This window comes from Gavia stellata, chromosome 15 (assembly GCF_030936135.1).
Source record: "Gavia stellata isolate bGavSte3 chromosome 15, bGavSte3.hap2, whole genome shotgun sequence".
Taxonomy (NCBI): domain Eukaryota; kingdom Metazoa; phylum Chordata; class Aves; order Gaviiformes; family Gaviidae; genus Gavia; species Gavia stellata.
Genome location: NC_082608.1, coordinates 23743280 through 23762232, shown reverse-complemented (window position 1 = coordinate 23762232; position 18953 = coordinate 23743280). Strand labels below are relative to the sequence as shown.

Sequence of the window (18953 nt, the reverse complement as noted above, 5' to 3'; positions counted from 1 at the left end):
GCCCGCAAGCGTACATCACGCCGCCCCCGGCGTAGGCCCCTACCCTCCGGGTTAACGGTGCCGCCGCTCCTCGCCGGGTCGGGCGGCGGCTGCGAAAGCCCCAAGGCCGCGCCGGGCCACCCGCCTCAGCAACACGCAGCCCGCGCAGGCGCAGCTGCCCCTCCCCGCGCGGGGCCCGCCGGGAGCGGCAGCTCCCGCGCAGGCGCACACAGAGACACAGAGACGGGCGGCAGAAAGCGTTGCCTTTATTCACGGTCCGCGCCGCACCGGACTTCACACAGAGGTGCCTTCGGCAGACTGGTCGGGCTGCGCCTCCTTCTTGTTGTCCTCCGGTTTCATGGCAGGGAAGAGAAGCACCTCCTGCAAGAAGGGACACCCTCAGCGGGCGCCAGGGCCGCCCCTCCGCCCGGGGGAGAGGGACCCCACGGGCAAGTGTCGCGAGAGCGGCCCTGGGCCCGGCTCCCCGGCGCCGCCCGGAGGCGCGAGCTGCGTGCCGCTCTGCGGCTCGCCACGGCACAGGAGCGCAGAGGGTACCGCGGCTGCAGGCCGTAAAGACCTGTAAGCAAGTGCAAGAAAGGAGGGCTTTCCTGAGGCGAAATTCTTCATCTTAAAGACTCTCAAGGGACTACGGTGTCTGTTACTTGTTGTTAAGGGAGACGGCCTGCTTTGCAGGATCTCGTTCCCTGTTCTCGGACACAGCCAGCCGTAGGCGCTGCCATTTCTAACATTTACCTTGATGTTATTGGAATCTGTAAGGAACATGGTGAAGCGATCAATTCCCATGCCCCAGCCAGCTGTAGGAGGAAGGCCATACTCCAGTGCAGTGCAGAAGTTTTCGTCAATAAACATGGCTTCGTCATCACCTGCAGCTTTTGCCTAAATGAGAATAGTACAAGGTGGGCTGTACAGAGCTAGACAGTACCACTCCTGCTAACCCCTACCAAGAAGGAGAAATACTGGTAGTTGTAGCAGCCATGTAACTGATGAAACCAAAGCCCTATGCAGCTGCGTAAGTGAGTAACAGATGAAGGAATCTCAGCACGTGGAGAACTGTGGAGGTCACTTGTACAGGTGCTTCTAAAACAGCTCTAGGCTCAATTCCTTTCTGATCTGTGACTTTCCTTTTCAGACAAAGGTCCAGGCCCTTCACTTCAGTAAAAGCTACCTCCAGGGCCTTACGGCAGCAGCTGACAGTGGAATAAATTGCTTTCAAAGGCTTTTCGGGTTCTTTATTGCTTGCAACCTCCCCCCTCCCTTACTGTTTGCAGAAACAACTAAGAAACATGATTGTTTGAATCATCAGTAATTGCTCGATGAAACAAAGTTTAGGGCTTGCTTTTTCCCGCTCAAGTAGAACAGTTAAAAAACCCTACACTGAGATAGTAACTAATGCATCTGACCCTGACGGCCCCCAAGTGCCAAAAGTCATAATAATGAAAAAGCAGACATGCCAACCCTCTCAAATTCAGAAAACACGAAGCGTAAGCATTGAAACAGCAACAAACATTTTTGCTCACACAGTTTCAAGGAAGACTTTGCAAAAGACTGTTAAAGCAAATTTTTCTGCCCAAGTTCAATACATACAATCGGATGTCTGCAAAGTCTGGCTATAATCGTGAGAGACAACAACTGCAGCAAACATACATAAAACAGACCAAAGGTGAAAGAAATCTGTAATATTACTCATTCTGAACAAACATTTTGAAATTTACTATCAAGTTAGTTAACATAAGTCTATTTTCCTGGTTTTGACAATTGTTTAACCCTCTCAGGCACTGTGAAGCCATTAGAAAGAGTAGGAAGAACAGGAACTCTGTTTCTGCAGACTGCATCATCTGACCTCAGTCATGTGTGGGCACACATGCATTCATGGATGTCATTAGTAACAAAATCAATTTCAGTCACTCCTTTCTGAGGCTTATCTAGAGAGACCTAGTACTATAAATTAGGTGGCCTAGTAATTTCCAGTCTGCAGCTCTATTCTGTGAGCCAATTTAAAATAGTAATAATGCAGTTCAGGAAATTAGGCTATTTCTTACACATGAAACTCTTACCAGACACGAAAATTTACTTAAGAACCTACAAGTATAATGTTGTATGACTACATAAATACTTAACTGTGGAAAAATAACTTTCAACCTGAGCAAGACAGAGAAAACGCTTTGCACTTTTGCTTTTTTTCAGATTACTACTTCAGGTAGAATAAAAAGGGAAGATATTCCAAAACAAAGTCACACTACTAAAAAACTAATCAACAACAGCATTTGGACTTCTTTACCTTAAAGAGCCAGGCTCCTTTAAAAGAAATTAAGTTTTAATGACAGGCTTCCAATGAGTGGAAAACGCTTGCTCAAAGTACTAACAAGCCTTTTCAGCAGCAGGGACTAATGGCAGATTTGGAATAGACATAGGAAATATTCTTTGCTTACGTGCCTGTATCATTGATTCCTATCAGCAAGACACCATACCTTGGCCTGATCCTCAAAAAGCTGCCGCTGACGGAAAGGGTCATTAAGCTCTGTGTATGCATTGCACACTTCCTTCTTCATTACAAAGAGTTCAAAGCGTTCTGTTAGCCCCTGATGAGAGCGATGCCTATGTGAAGACGACAAAACAACCATACCTTAAAACAAACATCTTTACAGAAGCAAAGAGCACATACATTACTTCAGGAGGATTGCCCACCATTAGCAGTACCAGCTGTGAAAAGTTCAAACTACTAAACATCAGCACACCTCTTCCCTGGATGATGGGTTTCACAGCTCAGGAACCAGTGTCTATCTTGGTTGGTGTCAGAATTCACAAACTAGTATACAACATTAAAATCTCTGTTTTCACGTATGTGACTTTTTTCTTTTCTTTTTTAAAATAAAGTAGGAGTAGAGGGTTTAAAAGAGTTACATACTGACTGTGTCTCATACTTTTACCATTTGGCTAGAGGACTCATGATCTGAGGGTGATCACAGATGAATGTAGGGTTGATACAAGTGACTTCCAGGAATTCACCAACTAACTGGGAAAACAAAAGCAAAACCATTATGTAGAGTACAATATCACTTTCCTAGCACTGCCTTCCCCAAACATCCTACTTCCCTCTCTTCACTACTGAAGAAGGTACCATAGAACAGAAAAGTTTCCCAACTAATAATTCCTGATCATGGTAGTGTCTTCATTAACAGAGAGCATGTCCTAGTTGGGTACAAAGGAAAAGGCAATACAATTGATAGAAGAACTACATGGTAAGCCTACCAGTTTAGTAAGGTATATACAAACGCACAGGTCTCACAGACAAAACTGACATAGATAAAGCAGATCTGCTTTAAGCACAAGAGATCAGTTATCAAACTGAAGTCCTCTAGTGCTCACATTAAGCAGGCATCAGTAAACTACATTTTGGTGTAGACAACACAAAAAAAAGATTTTGACACAGCAAGTTTTCTCACTGTGATACAGAAATAGCTGAAGTGCGTTTCAGTGTGTTTTCTCAGATGCAGCTAAACTTCTGCTCTGAAGAGACTTCTGTTGATACAGATAGATCCTCAAAGATATTAGGATTATAAAAACACCACCTTTACTTACTCTGTCAAGAAGCCTGGCTGTTGTCCTGGGAGGCGGACACTCAACATTTCTCTCTACACAAAGGTCATCAAAGAACCTGCGAGTTTCTGACATTGTTGTAGACAAAAATTAGAAAAGCCACCCAGGCAACCATGGTTTTTTTCTTTCTGCATGTTTCAATGTGTCTTAGAGTGATTTATAAGATCTTACTGGTATACATCATGGAAAACATGAGCTTAAATGTCAATCTACAAAAATAGTGTTTGTCTTTAGTCAGTTTACACTAAAATCTAAGTTATCTTACATTTCAGAAACTTGACAACAGTTAAGCACAACCCCACATGACTGCTGGACATTATTATTTTGGGGAAAAAAAAATTGGAAAAAAAAAGAATTCACTACAAAGTGTATGAAGTCATTTCCTTATGGCTCTGGATTCCAGGAATAAAATAGCACATACACACATTTTGAGGAAAGCCCAAAATAATCATACTCCTAACCTATGATCACAGGCATGGAGACTCAACTGCACAAAAGACAGAAGAAATTAGAAATAAAAAGCTGTATCTCTTCAACAGATCAAGAACTCCCCAGATCATGCCTCTTGAGTATACAGCATCACATATACTCAACAAAGGAAAAGGCAGAAGAGTCAGATCCTGCCAAAGACCGCAAGGCGTGAAGGCTTCTTTCTGGACTCTTAGGTAACAGACAAAACCAGAGAAAAAGCAATCCCATGTATTATGCTAGGTCAAAAAAGCAGCTGACAGACTGCAGGCTGAGAACTCGAGACCTTCTGCCCTCCTTCTGTTAAGGAAAAATTACAGGACATTCATACTCAGCATCTAACCTTCAGTTTCAAAACACTCAGCTGATGGAAATTTCACTCCTAGGACCTTTTCCAGATCATACACCATGCTAATTCGCCGGAAGGGAGGAGTGAAATCTATCTCATAGGCCTGCCCATCTTGACCATCTGGATGGTAAGTGATCTTGTAACTTCCAGTAATATGTTTCACCATCCCTACAAAATAAACCTGAAGTTTAGAAGAGCATGCCACATAATATGCAATTCTTTCAGAGATTCTTATTCTTAATGTTGCATATGTCACCTGAAAGCAACTTCTCTGTAATTTCCATCAAGTCATGGTAGTCCGCATAAGCCATATAGAATTCACAAGTTGTGAACTCAGGGTTGTGAGTCAAATCAATTCCTTCATTCCGGAATTGACGCCCAATTTCATATACTCTGTCCATGCCTCCAACCACCAACATCTAAACAAAAGGAAATTCTGGTAAACACACTAACTTTTGAAAAAGAACTAAAGAGAGCTCAAGCACACACAACTGCAATGCAATCCTACAAATCTCATCCACCTTTCTTCAAGAATAATCCTTGTTTTAGCTACATTTACTTTTTTAGAATAACATCACAACAGTCTGGAGAATACAGGCTTAGCCATGAGGGTCTTGTATCTTACCTTATGGTAAAGCTCTGGAGCAATTCTCATATATAAATTCATATCCAGTTCATTGTGGTATGTGATAAAAGGTTTTGCCACAGCTCCACCTGGAATTATATTCATCATGGGAGTTTCAATCTGCAAAATAATAACAACACAAAAAATTAATTTAACAGCGGCATAAATATTTCCAGGCTCTTACCTCAATGCCCTTTTGTCTAACCTGTTTCCAAAGCAGAACTCTGTAGATCAAGCAAACAAACAAACCACAGCTAGCTTTGATGAAAAATCTCTGTATTTCATTTATTGTTTGACATTCCAATATATGAAAACAATTCTGAACTGAAAAACACTTCTCCCATGCAGTCTGTAAAGACAATTTAGTTAAACTATTTGTTGCTATCAAGAATCATTCATATTTACTATAAATGTGAACCTGCTAGGTTCATGTTATCAAAGCCACGAATTGGGCTGTGGCATTACCACAAAATCAACTCTACATTACAGAAAATGAGGTTCAAAAAGGCCAAGTGCAAGCTCCTGCACCTGGGTCGGGGCAATCCCCAACATCAGTACAGCCTGGGGAATGAATGGATTGAGAGCAGCCCTGCGGAGAAGGACTGAGGGATACCGGTGCGTGAAAAATTGGACGTGAGCTGGCAATGTGCGCTTGCAGCCCAGAAAGCCAACTGGATCCTGGGCTGCATCAGAAGACGCGTGGCCAGCAGGTGGAGGGAGGGGATTCTCCCCCTCTATTCTGCTCTCATGAGGCCCCACCTGGAGCACTGCATCTAGCTCTGGGGTCCCCAGTACAAGAAAGAGGTGCACTTGTTAGAGCGGGTCCAGAGGAAGGCCATGGAAATGATCAGATGTCTGGAACACCTCTCCTATGAAGAAAGGCTGGGAGAGCTGGGATTGTTCAGCCTGGAGAAGAGAAGACTTCGGGAAGACCTTTTTGCAGCCTTTCAATATATAAAGGGGGCTTGTAAGAAAGGTGCAGAGAGACTTTTTACCAAGGCCTGTAATGACGGGACAAGGGGCAATGGTTTTAAACTGAAAGAGGGTAGATTTAGATTGGACATAAGGAAGAACTGTTTTACGATGAGGGTGGTGAGACGCTGGAACAGGCTGCCCAGAGAAGTTGTGGATGCCTCCTCCCTGGAAGTGTTCAAGGTCAGGTCGGATGGGGCTTTGAGCAACCGGATCTAGTGGAAGATGGCCCTGCCTGCAGCAGGGGGTTTGGACTAGATGATCTTTAAAGGTCCCTTCCAACCCAAACCATCCTGTGATTCTATGATAAAATCCACTTGGTAAGAAGAGAGAGCTGTTTCATAAAACTTATGAGAAGTAGCAGTCTTCCACAGTATCTTCTCCAAATCATTGCTTACACTGGTAATTTTTTAGGATAGTCTTTGTAACAAAGCTGTAAAGCAGTAATCCTGAAAGAAATGAAATGCCATGGATACTGCAAATTTTGCGAAACCTAAATAATTTTAATAATATCGCCTTTTTTGGAAAAAAATAAAATTATTAACATCTGGAGTATTCAAAAATACTTGGTGGTGAGAATGGCTGGGAATATATGGATACATGGAAACATTCACTTTAGATAAAAAGCTGTTACTGATCTTCTGTATGTATAGGGAAACCTAGAGTCCAACTGAGTCTGAAGAGATACACAATTTTAAGGAGAAAAAAATAATTAAATCAACGTGCTGCAGGCTTCAGTGAATTGATTTAGTTCAAATCATTCCAATTTTCTTTTGCATAAGCTGCATTTTCTTAGATGTTTAAACAGGTATAAGAAACAGACTTCAGTTCAATGCCTCTTGACATTGAAAAGAGAAAGTAGCTGCAAATGATGGAAAAATGGAGTAGCAGAAAGATTCACAACTCCAAACTTGGCCCTCTACACAAAATGCTGGTGGAAGTGGCCAAACAGTTTTCTAATTATTTCTGTGGGATATGTCACGTTTAAACTGCTGTGCTTACAAACCAGCTTGGCTTTCATGTTAACATAAAGAACTTCAGTATGCCTGTCCATATCCTCACATCTTAGCATCAAGAATTAATGCCCCGTTACTGACCCCGAAGCATGAAAACATGTATTTTCACAACAGAATTTCACAATTCACTACATAACTACTTATAGCCACACAGAAGGTGAACGCTTCTGGAAACAGAGTGAGACTCAGGGCTCCTATGAAAGAACAAAGGTCAGAGCAAAAAAAGAGAAGTCAATGTGTGATAAAAAGAGAACAAAGATGCAGCTAGAACTTAGAAAAGGGGAGAAATTTTGTAGGCTATGAATTGATATAACTCCCTAAACAGGTATTTAATGGGATTCTCCACACAGATCTACACTATAAAACAAACTGAACTGCAGAAAATAGAAAGCAGTCAGCATCCCAGACAGCACTGGAATCAGAAATGAAGTTTAATTGATGATGATTGAACTAACAAGCCCTGACAATCAGCTGAAGCGCACGATACAATACCCATGACAGTTTGGCTAATTTTTCTCAAAAATTAACCAGTATCTGTCCATGCTGTCCACGGCATGACACTAAGCTGTGCCATATGAAGTACTAGTACGATTGAGCACTGCCTGATTCACGTACCTCCAGATTGCACTCTATTGTATAGTAGGCCATTCCCTGACTTCTCTGCCTTTTATTTTATCCCCAACATTCTCGCCAAGACCAAGTAACTTGCTCCATTATTCCAACACCAAGTCAAAACTTCATATAAATTGAGAAGGACTCCTATGGTCCCTTTTGATTAGCTTATCAGAACAGTAAAATCTGTTAAGTACTAGATTAAGAATTATTTGGAAAAAAAACCAAAAACAAATCAAAGAAAGACATTAAAGCCATTACACATACGACAGAAATGACACAGCACAGGTTCGGATTCCCAGTGCTCTCAAAAAACTCCCACTGGCAGCTTTTGCAGATTCAGTTGATAAACACTCGTAAAAAAACCACATTAAGTTCTAATCTTTTTGCTAACTGTATAGTACAACCAAGAATCTGGATGCAACAGAGAGCAGAGCTAGTATTATTTTCTCATATGCTACTCTGCAATAAATCTTAAGATAAAACCAATGTTACTTCCAGGAAGTAAAACCTGCATTTACCTCCAGAGGCAAAACACCATTTCAAAGATGTTATTTCCAAGTTAATTTACTGAAACGAGGAAAGGACAGCATTAGTTTGAAGTACTACCTTGATAAAAGTTTCCTGAGTCATCACCCCACTAACTGAGGAATAGTCTTAACTTTAAAAAGAAAGGAAAGGAATGGCTCTCCTCACATTAAACGGGTAAAACACACCACGCCGACGTAATTTTTCTCATTTCTGTACATCTTTTGCATGAGCCTGAATATAAAGCATCCTTGAAGCTGAGAAGCTCTAAACACATTCAGTATGCAGAGAGAAATAAACACTGAAGCCTTACCTCAAGGAAGCCCAACTCATCTAGAAAGCTCCGAATATATGTAATGATCTTTGCACGGGTTATAAATTTCTGCCGCACATAATCATTAAGAATTAAATCCAAGTATCTCTGACGATACCTAGTTTCCTGAAAAGAACAAATATCTTTAGAACAAGCTAGACAAAATGTGCTGCCAAAGATAAAAATACCAAAACAAAACTAATGTTCCTTTGTTGACTGATACCATCAGGAGATATAAAAAGTCATCCATTCAGACCTATCTGCCAAATTGCCTCCAAGAGTGACAGGAATGACAAGTACCTTATCTTTGAGGCCAAAGTGAAGATGAGGCAACATGTGCAGGCATGGAGACAACAGAGTTATTTCATAAGGAATAATACTCAGTTCCCCCTTCTTCGTTTTCCCAGGATTCCCCTTTACACCAATAATGTCCCCACGACGCAGCTTGTTGTTAATGCGGAAATACTCTTCCTCGGATTTGTAGAGCCTGTAATTACAAAACCAGTGTAAGCAGTTTTGTTTAAAATTCAACATTCCAAATTGTCCTGCAAGTCTCTCCCCAGACCAAATCCTTTAAAAAAAGGATTCTTCTAGCAGGGAAGCCAATCACAACATCCTAAGCAAAACATTACCTGGCTGCCTAAGCCAACCCATAGACGAATAGCCTAAGGAGACAAAGGAATAGAATGCCCAAATACAGACCTCTAGGCCCCGGGAATACAGTTCAGTTTAGAATGCTACTGAGAATACCTCTGCTTACCTGGAATTTGCCATGACCTGCAACTTCACTCCCTCACCACGAAGATCATAGAAAATCAGCTTCCCTCCAGAGGCACGCTTTGCATGGATTCGACCTAAATATCAAAGTAAGCGGGACATCAGGAAAAGAGTCCCTAGCAGAAAGGATACAGGGGCAAAAACCACAGTATTATCACTTGGACAAAGGATCGTCAGCTCTGAACCGATCATAACCATGAAAGAGAAGCAGTTAAGTCTCAAAATCAATACCAGTGCACAAAAGATCACATGAACTTTGGGTCCTGGAGCCCATAACACAATCTGATCTTGTAGTTGTAAGGGATGATGCATGGGTCCGCTCAGTCTGAAAGGACGCATCCTGAATAGTCTAACACTACTACAGACTTCATGACTGAGTAACAAGGGATCAGCAAAATTGGAAAGGAGACCACCCCATCACTAAAAGCAGCTAACACTTGGCTTAGCAAAGCAACAGACCATCTTTCCCTATCCCAGATAAGCCTTTACCTGCGACTCTCACTGTAATGTCTGTCAGGTGATCTCCTGGCTGCAGGTGATTGTACTTCTCTATAAAATCTGAGAGAGATATGTCTACATGGAACTTGTGGGGATAGGGATCTTCATTGGTGCCCTTCAGCTGCTGAACGGCGTGGCTACGGATCTTGTAGTATTGCTGTCACCAGAAACAAACAAAACCAAACGATTTTGTTAGGAACAGGAAATATTTTACAGGTTGTAAATTAAAACACAGCTGCCCTTATGTATGAATATGTAGGTCTATTCCCTTCTAACCCTTGAATAAAAAAATCAAATGTGAATCAGTAAGATTTATTCTCAGAACAGTAATAAGTATGAGGCCAGACACTCACATTTGGATCCAAGTTTTCCTCATCAGCACCAATGTTATTCTCAGAGTCAGAAGTCAAGCAAGGCTTATTTGAATGCTTTTCACTTTGATCTTTCTGCTTTGCCTCTTTTTCAGCTATTTTTCTCTCAGCCTTTAAACGTCTCTTCAGCTCACTGCAAAAGAGAAAGGAACCAGATGCCGCAGGTTCTCTGATACTTCTACAGGGAAACACTTGTCAGGATTCTGCCTAAAGTTCACTGTACAAATAACCCTGTAATTCCTCTTACTCTGACCAAAAGTCAAAAAAATCCTTAAGCATGTTTAAGCATTTTCTTCTTTGAACTTTCAGTTCATCTCCTACGAGATACAAATACTCAGAGAAAGTTAAAACTCAAACATTACATAAACAGACCCTGAGGATGCGTGCGTATGTGCCCAAGGACACTCCGCAGGCCATTTTATACATAAGAGCCTAACAACCCCACGTAGCATGTAAGTGAAATAAGGCAAACTCTTCACTGAAAACAGTCAGGCACTACTTAGGGTTCTCGAAGCCGCCTTCGCGGCCCGGCCCGGCCCCCCACGGCCCACAGGCGCCGCGGCTCTTCCCGCACTCCCGACCCCGTCCGCCGGGACTTCATGAGGAAAGAGTCGGGCCCGGCCAGGCCGCAAAGAACCGACCTGCTTTGGTCATGAAGTGCCTGGCGCCATCGGAGCGCGGGCGCGGCCCTCCAGGCCCAGCCGCGGAGCCGCGCAGCGGCGGGGCTCAACATGGCGCGCTCCGACGGACCACCGGGCGGAGACACGCGCCGGGTCAGCCGGGCATTCGCTTCGCCTCGCCTCGCCTCGCCTCCCCAGCCCGGCGCGGCCCGGCTCCACCTGCCCGCCCACCCTCACTTTTTGCTGAGGCGCGACTCGGTCTCCGCCGCCTCGCACGCGCGCTCTGCCGCAGCCGCCATTTTCCCAGCTCCAGCCGGCTCTTCCGGCGCTCCCGCGCCTGCGCGCCCGGCGCGGCGATGGCGGAACGCGGGGGCGCGGCGGCGGAGCGCTCGCGGTCGCTGTTCTTGTGGGACGACGGGAGCCCGATGCGGTTCTACGTGCGGCCCGGGCTGGCCAAGCTGCGTTTGGCGCCCCTGGTGCTGGCGGGTGGCGGGCGGCTCTGCCGCGTGCAGGAGCCGGGGGCCGTGCTCCTGGCGCAGCCCGGCGAGGCGGCGCCCGGCGGGGCAGTTTCCACCGAGTACGTGACGGAGTGCGTGGAGCGCAACCAGCGGCTGCCGCTGGAGCCCTTCCGGCTGCCCGCCGCGCCGCCCGCACCGCCCGCCGCCTCGCCGCGCGGCCGCCTCGCCTTCACGGAGGCGGAGGACGCAGCGCTGCTGCGGGCGGTGCGCGGACGGGGCGAGGCGCGGGTGAGCGGCCGGGCGCTCTGGAAGGAGCTGGAGCGGGCCGGCCTGACGCGGCACAGCTGGCAGGCCATGCGCGACCGCTACCTGCGGCACCTGCGGCCGCTGCTCGGGGGTGAGCTGGGGGCAGCCGGCGGGGCTTGGCGGCGGGGGGCGGCCGGGCTGAGGGGAGGCTGATGGTCGAGGGCGGCGGCGACCGCGGCCCTGGGCCCCGCTGCGGCCCGGCAGTCGATGCCCGCGTGTTCCCACAGAGCCCCGGCGGACGGAGGAGCCCGCACAAAGCACCGGTCTTTTCGAGGCAGCTAATCGGGAGTTTGAAAGCACGGAGGTAAGTGTCCAGGGCCAGCACGGGCGTAGCATCGGAGCGGCTGCTGCGCGCTGCCGTGCCGCTGGGAGTGAGCCGCCCGGAGTGGTCCTTCCCAGTTGTCACAAAATGCCACAACAGTAACGCAGCTTCTTAAATGACTTTGCACCGTGACATCCCTTCTGCTTCGGCTAAGGGGGAGTTTCATGTGAGCTGTGAACTACGTGGCTTACAACGAACGGTGCCTTGCTGCGGCATGTTTTCTTTGATTCCCTGCCCAAGTTAACTTGAGGAAATTTAACGTTGCCACGTTCAAAGCTGTGTTGGCAAATGGAAGTCATCCTTTCACCTCAGGCATAAAATGTTCCTGCAGTTGCATTAACATCTGCCTTTTATACTTAGTTTGTTCAAATTCTCCCTTATATTTCATGCTTTTCTGTGATCTAGTATATCCTCATTAACACATACGGCTTCACTTCAGTCACTGAATTTTACTATGCCTAGTAATTTCTGAGTGTTTTTATATACTGTAGAGTCACAATGGGAGGTGGTTGAGTAGCAGTGATAAAAGCAGCTTGCCAGAAAATACCATGTCTAATTGATGACTCCACTTCTCTTACTTTTAGTCAGGAAGTGACACTTCGGACATTTCAGAAGAACTTTCTACACAAGATGGAAAGGGAAAGTCTGCAGGAGAGACAGCATCTGGTTTGAAAACTGGACCAGAGGACTCTGCTCTCCCTGATACTCAACTACAAAGGGAAGAAAGACCAACAAGCACTTGCTCTTCTTCTAACGTGGTGGGAGATGTCGTAAAAACTATGCAGCACTTCATGGAGAAGTTCGGCATGGACCTGTTCACTGTTACACAGGCCTTTCTGAAAAACACTGGTGAAGTGGAGACTACTTTATACTTTCTGCAGACGGGGCAGCGCTTGGATGGGTACCCTGTATGGAGCAGAGAGGATGATTTGGAATTGCAAAAAGATGATGAACGTGTCAGAAATAAATTGATAGCAAAATTTGGAGCTGAAAATGTAGCAAAGCGGGTAGCATTTAGGAAAAGTTAGATAGCAAAGCAGAGGGGAATGACTGATCTAGGGCTGTGGCAGACACTTAAAAAACTAGTCATTTTAGAAATGCAAATGTGAAGGAAAATCTGATGCAACATTGGGAAGTTTCAGAAATGCTTTAAAATAATTTTTTTATAAAAGGCTTATTTTGTATTTGATTTTTATTTGTAATACTGAGTGTACTAAACATTTAAAAGTAGAAAACGGTGAAGAGAAAGGTTCTATACAGTATCAAGTTTTCACTGAAAATTTGCTTTAAAGTGTGTATCTACTGTATAAACCAGCTGACAGTCCTACCTGTACACTGCTGCATGCAAAGGGTTTTGAATCGGGTTGGCACCAAAATCTGACAATCACATTAGGTGCTCTAACCTGTAGTGCATTATTTGTGCACGGTAGCAGCCTGCTCTCTGTCATGTGACTGTTACTTCAGACTGTTGTGGATGGTCATTTAATAACCTGCTCTGCCAGTTGTTGTCATTACCTTTTTTTTGTTGTTGTTAATGAACCTCGATTAGCAGCAGCCATTTGGAGACTGTAACAATAAAAACGTAACTAATGTTAAAGAGGAATCAAAACATTCATGCCAGAAGATGACGCATTTGATCTCATAAATGAATGCTGAGATGTCTCAGAGGGGCCATGTGTACTGGGAATGGCCAAAAAAAGGTCACTGTGACATTATAATAATCTCACTTTACAGAGATCTGCCAGTTAAAACCTCAGGCCGGTAGACAAGTCATCTCAATTTTTATTACCACTTCCAGCACGTGTTCTCCAGTGCTAATATTGCAGGGTTTGTTTAATAATGTTAATTTTACCATCTTGCTTCATGATTTCAAAAACAATTAATAGCTCTGCCCCAGCTTGCATCTCTACAGATTGAAGAGTCCCACCTTCTTTAATCCAGGCAAAGTAACACTTGTACTACACCGTATAGTCTAGTTGGGAAAAGTAAACCAGCTTTAAGGGCCACATGCAATAGTTCAAGCAGGAGAAACAAGGAAGTGCTCAGAGTTTATTTAGGTATCTATCACCTAAGTCATGTTTGAGAGAGAGGGAGAACACCATTCCTAGTATACAGTCACAATCTGAAAAACAGTACTTTCAGCCTGAAATCATGCTTTGATCTCTATTTTAATACTATTTGAAGTCAGTCCTGTAAATCTGGAATTCATTCTTTTGGTGAAATAAAATGGGCTTGTAAAAGCAAAGATTGGGTTTTTTTTTTTTTCTTTCCCCTTAGAATTATGTTTTGGGGTGTTTGCATATTGCACTGTGGCACTCCAAAAATTAAGGTGAATTAGGAAATTGACGATTTTTAAGCCAAATTCAAATTATATTGAAAGTCAACGATAACTTGATATAATGAGACTGCTACTTCAGAAAACTGCTGTCCTGAAACACCAACTGATTATTTGGGGAGTTAACCAACGTAACCAAATAAATGCCAAAACTCTGTTTTACACTATGCAGTGTTTCACTGAACAGGTCATTCCGGCTGAAAAAGAATGATTTGGTATATTCATGCTGCTCAGATTGGTTACTTGAGACTTGTGTGGAAAACCAGATAAGCACTTAATGAGAGAGTGCAAGACAACATAGCAAATAAAGTAGCAAGATTTTTTAAAAATGAGAAACTTTACCAGCTGGATTTGAAATCCAGGGACTGCTGATGACCAGGATCATGAACAGGAGACCCGTCACCTCCCGCAGCCAAAAACTCCCATTCTGGCTTGCGTGATGTACACAGCAGCACCATAACCTCACAATTCAGTGGTCTTGTTTAGCCAAAGCTTCTCTAGAATTCAAAGTGAGAACACATTAAATGGCTGCAACATAAAAAGATCAGGTGTAAGGCTTATTATATCTTTTTATAATTCTAAGTGACACTTGCTTTAAGAGTGAGTTTGTCTTTTTCGGGGCAATTAGTCAGACATGCAGTGCAAACTTCTGAGTCTGCGTACAGTGCTTTTACCTTTGCAGAACCGTACAAACACATTGTCGAACACTGAGAACCTTTCCATACGCAGCTGGTGCACTCAGTAGGCCTAAGAACTAAGACACAAAGAGCATAGCTCACACAAGGTTGCCCTCTTTCGTTTGTTCTGAACTCCTGAAAGGTACTGCTTAGCCACAGATACACTCTTGCTTGTGCAGGCACATGGGTCTAGGTCTTTTCAGTCCACTTTCCCATTAAGAGGACCTGGAGATGTCACTGTGCCATATGGTTCTGTTTCAGGGCATTCCAGCTCTGCCTTCTCCCACAATAAAAATCCTTGTTTTCTCTGCTTTGTCTTACCAAAGACACAGTTACGTTCCTTCCAATATACTGGAGACAGTTCATATCAGGTCCCTGTACTATCAGGGAGCGTCAGGAACACTTTTTGTAGCTCAAAGAAGTATGTAAGTTTCTTCTTTGTATTATTCCCTGCAACAGCAATATTTGTAAACCTGGAAGGGTGAGCAGAGTGGCAATGTGCATGCCAGAACTTTGAGAGACAATTCCAGAGGCAGAAATAACTGGGTCTGCAAACTATTATCGGGAATTTGGATAGTTCCCATTTGCTTCCTTTTAGAGTTAGTCAGCATTCATCAAAATCGATGAATTCCGGCCTTTCATAACTAAAGTTACCAGTGAAGAACTGATTGTATGCACCAGGTTGAAGAGCAACAGACAGGAATACCAAAGAGTCATTTTTTAAATGCCCTTTTGGTAACTTCTCTATCTTACACTTTATTGGTATGAAAGCAGAGTTTACTCATCTGAACTTGCACAATGTAAACTTGACATTTGTTTCTTAAACAGACATCCATGATCTTTATTTCAGGCACGTGCCAAAGGATGTAGCCATAGTTTTAAACATCATGCTCACCATCTTGAAAGTTTAGGGGGTTTTTTGTTGGTTTTTTCCTCCTCCAAGAAGTATTTTAAGTCATCTTTGATTGCATTAAGACAACTTCAAATTTTCATGTGACCACACTGTGGGGCTTTGATGCTTCCAGAAAATATAAAATCTTACCAATTGTTGTATTGAGGAAACATAGCTAGAGGAGCGTAGTAAAGATACACTGAAATCAGCGATCCTGCTTTTTCTCTGATTAAGCTTAGGAAGCAGAAGTTGAAGTAATTTTCAAAATAGTACATTAAGAAAATGCATCATATGTTATTTTTATGTAATTTGTTTACTGGCTGACTGAAACACTATGAAGGTTTTTGTCCAGCTAAACATTTGATACACAGAATGGATTGAGTCCACTGAAAACAAGTATTCATAATAAGACTTACACCACTCAAGCTGACATTGGTTAATGTAGAGATATAATTAGCAATGTACTGAAAAGTCTATGTTTGCTCAGAAACAGGCTTCTTGGCACTTAAAGTAGGAAGCTCTTTACTATGACTTCAGTAAGAACAGGCTGCTGAGACTCCATGCTTTTAGCTGAGTATGTTGAGTTAAGGTCCATTTTAAAGGGACTTTAAAAGAAATACAGCAGCTGTGCGCTTCTGTGGCACAGTACATGTCCCACTTCTCTATACCAGCCTGCCTGCTCTAAGTTTGCATAAACACTGTGTAAAGGAAGATACCTTGCTCTCAGTGGACTTACTACCACAATGCCAGTGCTGCCTGCTCAGCAAGGATTTTGTCGTTCAACAACAGGATCCCTAGTAGTAAGACAATGATTTCCATAACATACAACATCCCACCCTTTGCCAGGATTAGGGGTTTAGATCTAGGAATATAGATACCCACAGTGCTATGGTAGCAGGTGATCTGTAAATGTCACTAAAGCCTAAATGTTGGATACAACTTCTGATGCCTCCTTTATTAACCTAGCTTCAAACCCTTATTTACACAATACAAGATTCAGATCTGCCTCTTCTGAATTGAGCCAGTATTATTCCAGTTTTACAGATGATGAAATGGAAATTCAGACTCTGGAAAGATACAGAGCTAGGACCTGAAGTCTTTCCAGCCACTAAGAATAAGAGCTTTGTTTTAAACAATGTGATTCATACTTAGAGGAACCCTATCTTAGTGGTCTCCAGAAAGAAACTATGTCCCCGGGGAGAAAACATCCTGTAAATAAGCATCCACAGCTACTTTAAAATGTGTTTAGTCTTGGTGATCAGGGCTGATTGCTTCATCCAAAAGAAAAGCATGACTGAAAGTGAAATTTGGATAGTGACTGGACTTTGTGCTGAGGGAAGCACCAGCAGCTATAGGAGAAATTCAGCTTGTATGGTGTACAGACTTAGTAATGCATCTGAATAATTCCGTGTGCTAGGCCCTGTTTACCGGTAGGAGATGTCTGGATTCAATTTCAAAGGGCTCCTTCAGAAACACTGACATTTATCTAGTACTGCACCCAGAAACCAGGAAAACCTTGCTAACTGGGTAACAAGCTGAGGTCTCCTCCTGCCCACCCATCCCTTACAAGGCATGAGTGTACACAGGGGCATTTGAAGAAACAGAATTTTATCGATAAGAGAAATGCTGCAACAAAACACTGGCCTGTGAAATCTAAATAGTTAACAATAATATTGAATGTAACAGAAATTGAAAGAAAGGCTCCTCCCTCCTGCCTATATAATCTTCCCCACTGCTGACCAGTTCTGCATCTAGAGCTGCCTTGCTGGGCAGCTAACCTCCACTGCTCACCCCTTGCTGCTGCACAATTCATCATGCAACTCTCTTCCTAACTGCTGCGGATGGTCTCGTACCCCAAAGGGACACACATGATCTGGAATGCTGATGCCCTCCCCAGTGAAGGTGACTACAAAGCTGCTCTGGGCTGGAACTCCAGCTCCAGGCTGCTGCTCTTTGTGGTCCCAGAACTGACCGTGAAGTGGGGATGGCTCATTGGTTCATTCCACAGGTCCACTCTTCAGCCAGCAGCTACTTTCTCTTGCTAACCAACGTAACTGCTCAGCGTCTGTCTGTAAGGTTACTTTCCCTACTTTGCTCAGCAGAATCAGCACACAACAAAAACCTCCTTAATTCTCTGGTACAAAACCCTCCCAACCAACCCAGCTGCTGTGATTTTGCCAGAAGAGCCTTCTTCCTACTATGAGAGATTGCTAAGGTGAATCCTTCTCTGTCACCCTTCAAACCCACACAATAGGTAGAGGCTGGACACTTTCTTGCTTACACACCTTCAAACATGAAGACAGTCACTATATTCCCTAATTTTAAAATTCAGCAGTATATGCTTCTCTTTTTAAGAAGATACTGCAACTTTCTAATAACATGCAGACAAGGTGTAGTCCTCCAGGTAGACATTGTCCCTTTTCTATAATGGGCACCAAATGCCCTTCTGGCAGGTTCAATATGAGCACTCCTCACCAGAGCTACGCTGGCATGAGGGCAGCTGACCGACAAAGTGACCTTGGGGCAAGGGGCTGCAGCCAGAGAAGAGGAGCACCGGGAGCGGGAGCAGGAGCAGTGAACCGGGGATGAGGGGGGGGGGAGCATTGGTGGAGAGGGAAGGGGAACACAGCTTCCCAGCCCTGAACACCCTGATCCTGCTTGGAGCCTCCTCAGATCCCCTCCAATGCCCAGCCTTGCCCTGATCACCTTTTCCCAACGAGGCACACCAGCAGAATTGAGCCTCATCCCTTGTTGAGGCTTGTGATCCTCCCTTATAGGACAGCTGCCTTGCTGTCTGCAGGGTAGTGGAAATATTCCAGCTCTGGAGCAGTATCTGAACGCATTGTTAAATAGATGGATGTTAAAGGGACTCTTCAATTTACACGTGAAAGAGGATGTTTAGAAAGAGGTATTTGTAGGCATTTCACTCCCCAAGTCTAGTTAAGCTTTTCTCCTTGTCTTATGGAACACTGCTAAAACCAGGTAAAAATAATTCTGTTGTTCAGGTTTGAGCTACATATTCCCATTGGAGGTAGGAGAATGGCATAGTCTATTAAACATAATTTTGTTGTGCTCTAAGACAGGAAATACTCTCACCAAATAATTCAATAGGATAACTTCCCATTCTCCTCTTGGTTTCTTCAGTCCACTGCTATAAACCTATCTTCCCAATTCCAGTATTTATACCAATGGAATCTGTGTCCTTACCTTGTCTTTA

At 44.0% G+C, this 18953-nt stretch overlaps 2 protein-coding genes across 3 annotated transcripts; one reads left to right on the top strand and one right to left on the bottom strand.

The window, feature by feature from the left end:
* Nucleotides 1–238: 238 nt before the first annotated feature.
* Nucleotides 239–11045, bottom strand: KARS1 (lysyl-tRNA synthetase 1). Of its 2 annotated transcripts, none has more exons than XM_059824763.1 (14): nucleotides 10984–11045; nucleotides 10109–10259; nucleotides 9747–9912; nucleotides 9241–9334; nucleotides 8781–8967; nucleotides 8481–8606; nucleotides 5040–5159; nucleotides 4671–4833; nucleotides 4409–4582; nucleotides 3580–3665; nucleotides 2928–3013; nucleotides 2469–2595; nucleotides 733–876; nucleotides 239–360 (listed from the first exon to the last, which is right to left on the bottom strand). In XM_059824763.1, the coding sequence occupies exons 1-14, from the start codon at nucleotides 11043–11045 to the stop codon at nucleotides 274–276; spliced, it is 1773 nt and encodes a 590-aa protein (XP_059680746.1). In that variant the 3' UTR covers nucleotides 239–273. The 2 variants fall into 2 exon arrangements, with proteins under 2 accessions (XP_059680746.1, XP_059680744.1); XM_059824761.1 differs by lacking the exon at nucleotides 10984–11045 and adding an exon at nucleotides 10768–10859.
* Nucleotides 11046–11051: 6 nt separating this feature from the next.
* TERF2IP (TERF2 interacting protein) lies at nucleotides 11052–14053 on the top strand (the record flags this gene model as incomplete). The annotated part of the gene is made up of 3 exons (XM_059825104.1): nucleotides 11052–11601; nucleotides 11738–11814; nucleotides 12417–14053. Coding segments are annotated over 3 exons (1071 nt in total), but the record flags the coding sequence as incomplete, so codon positions are not given.
* Between the last annotated feature and the right edge of the window lie 4900 nt (nucleotides 14054–18953).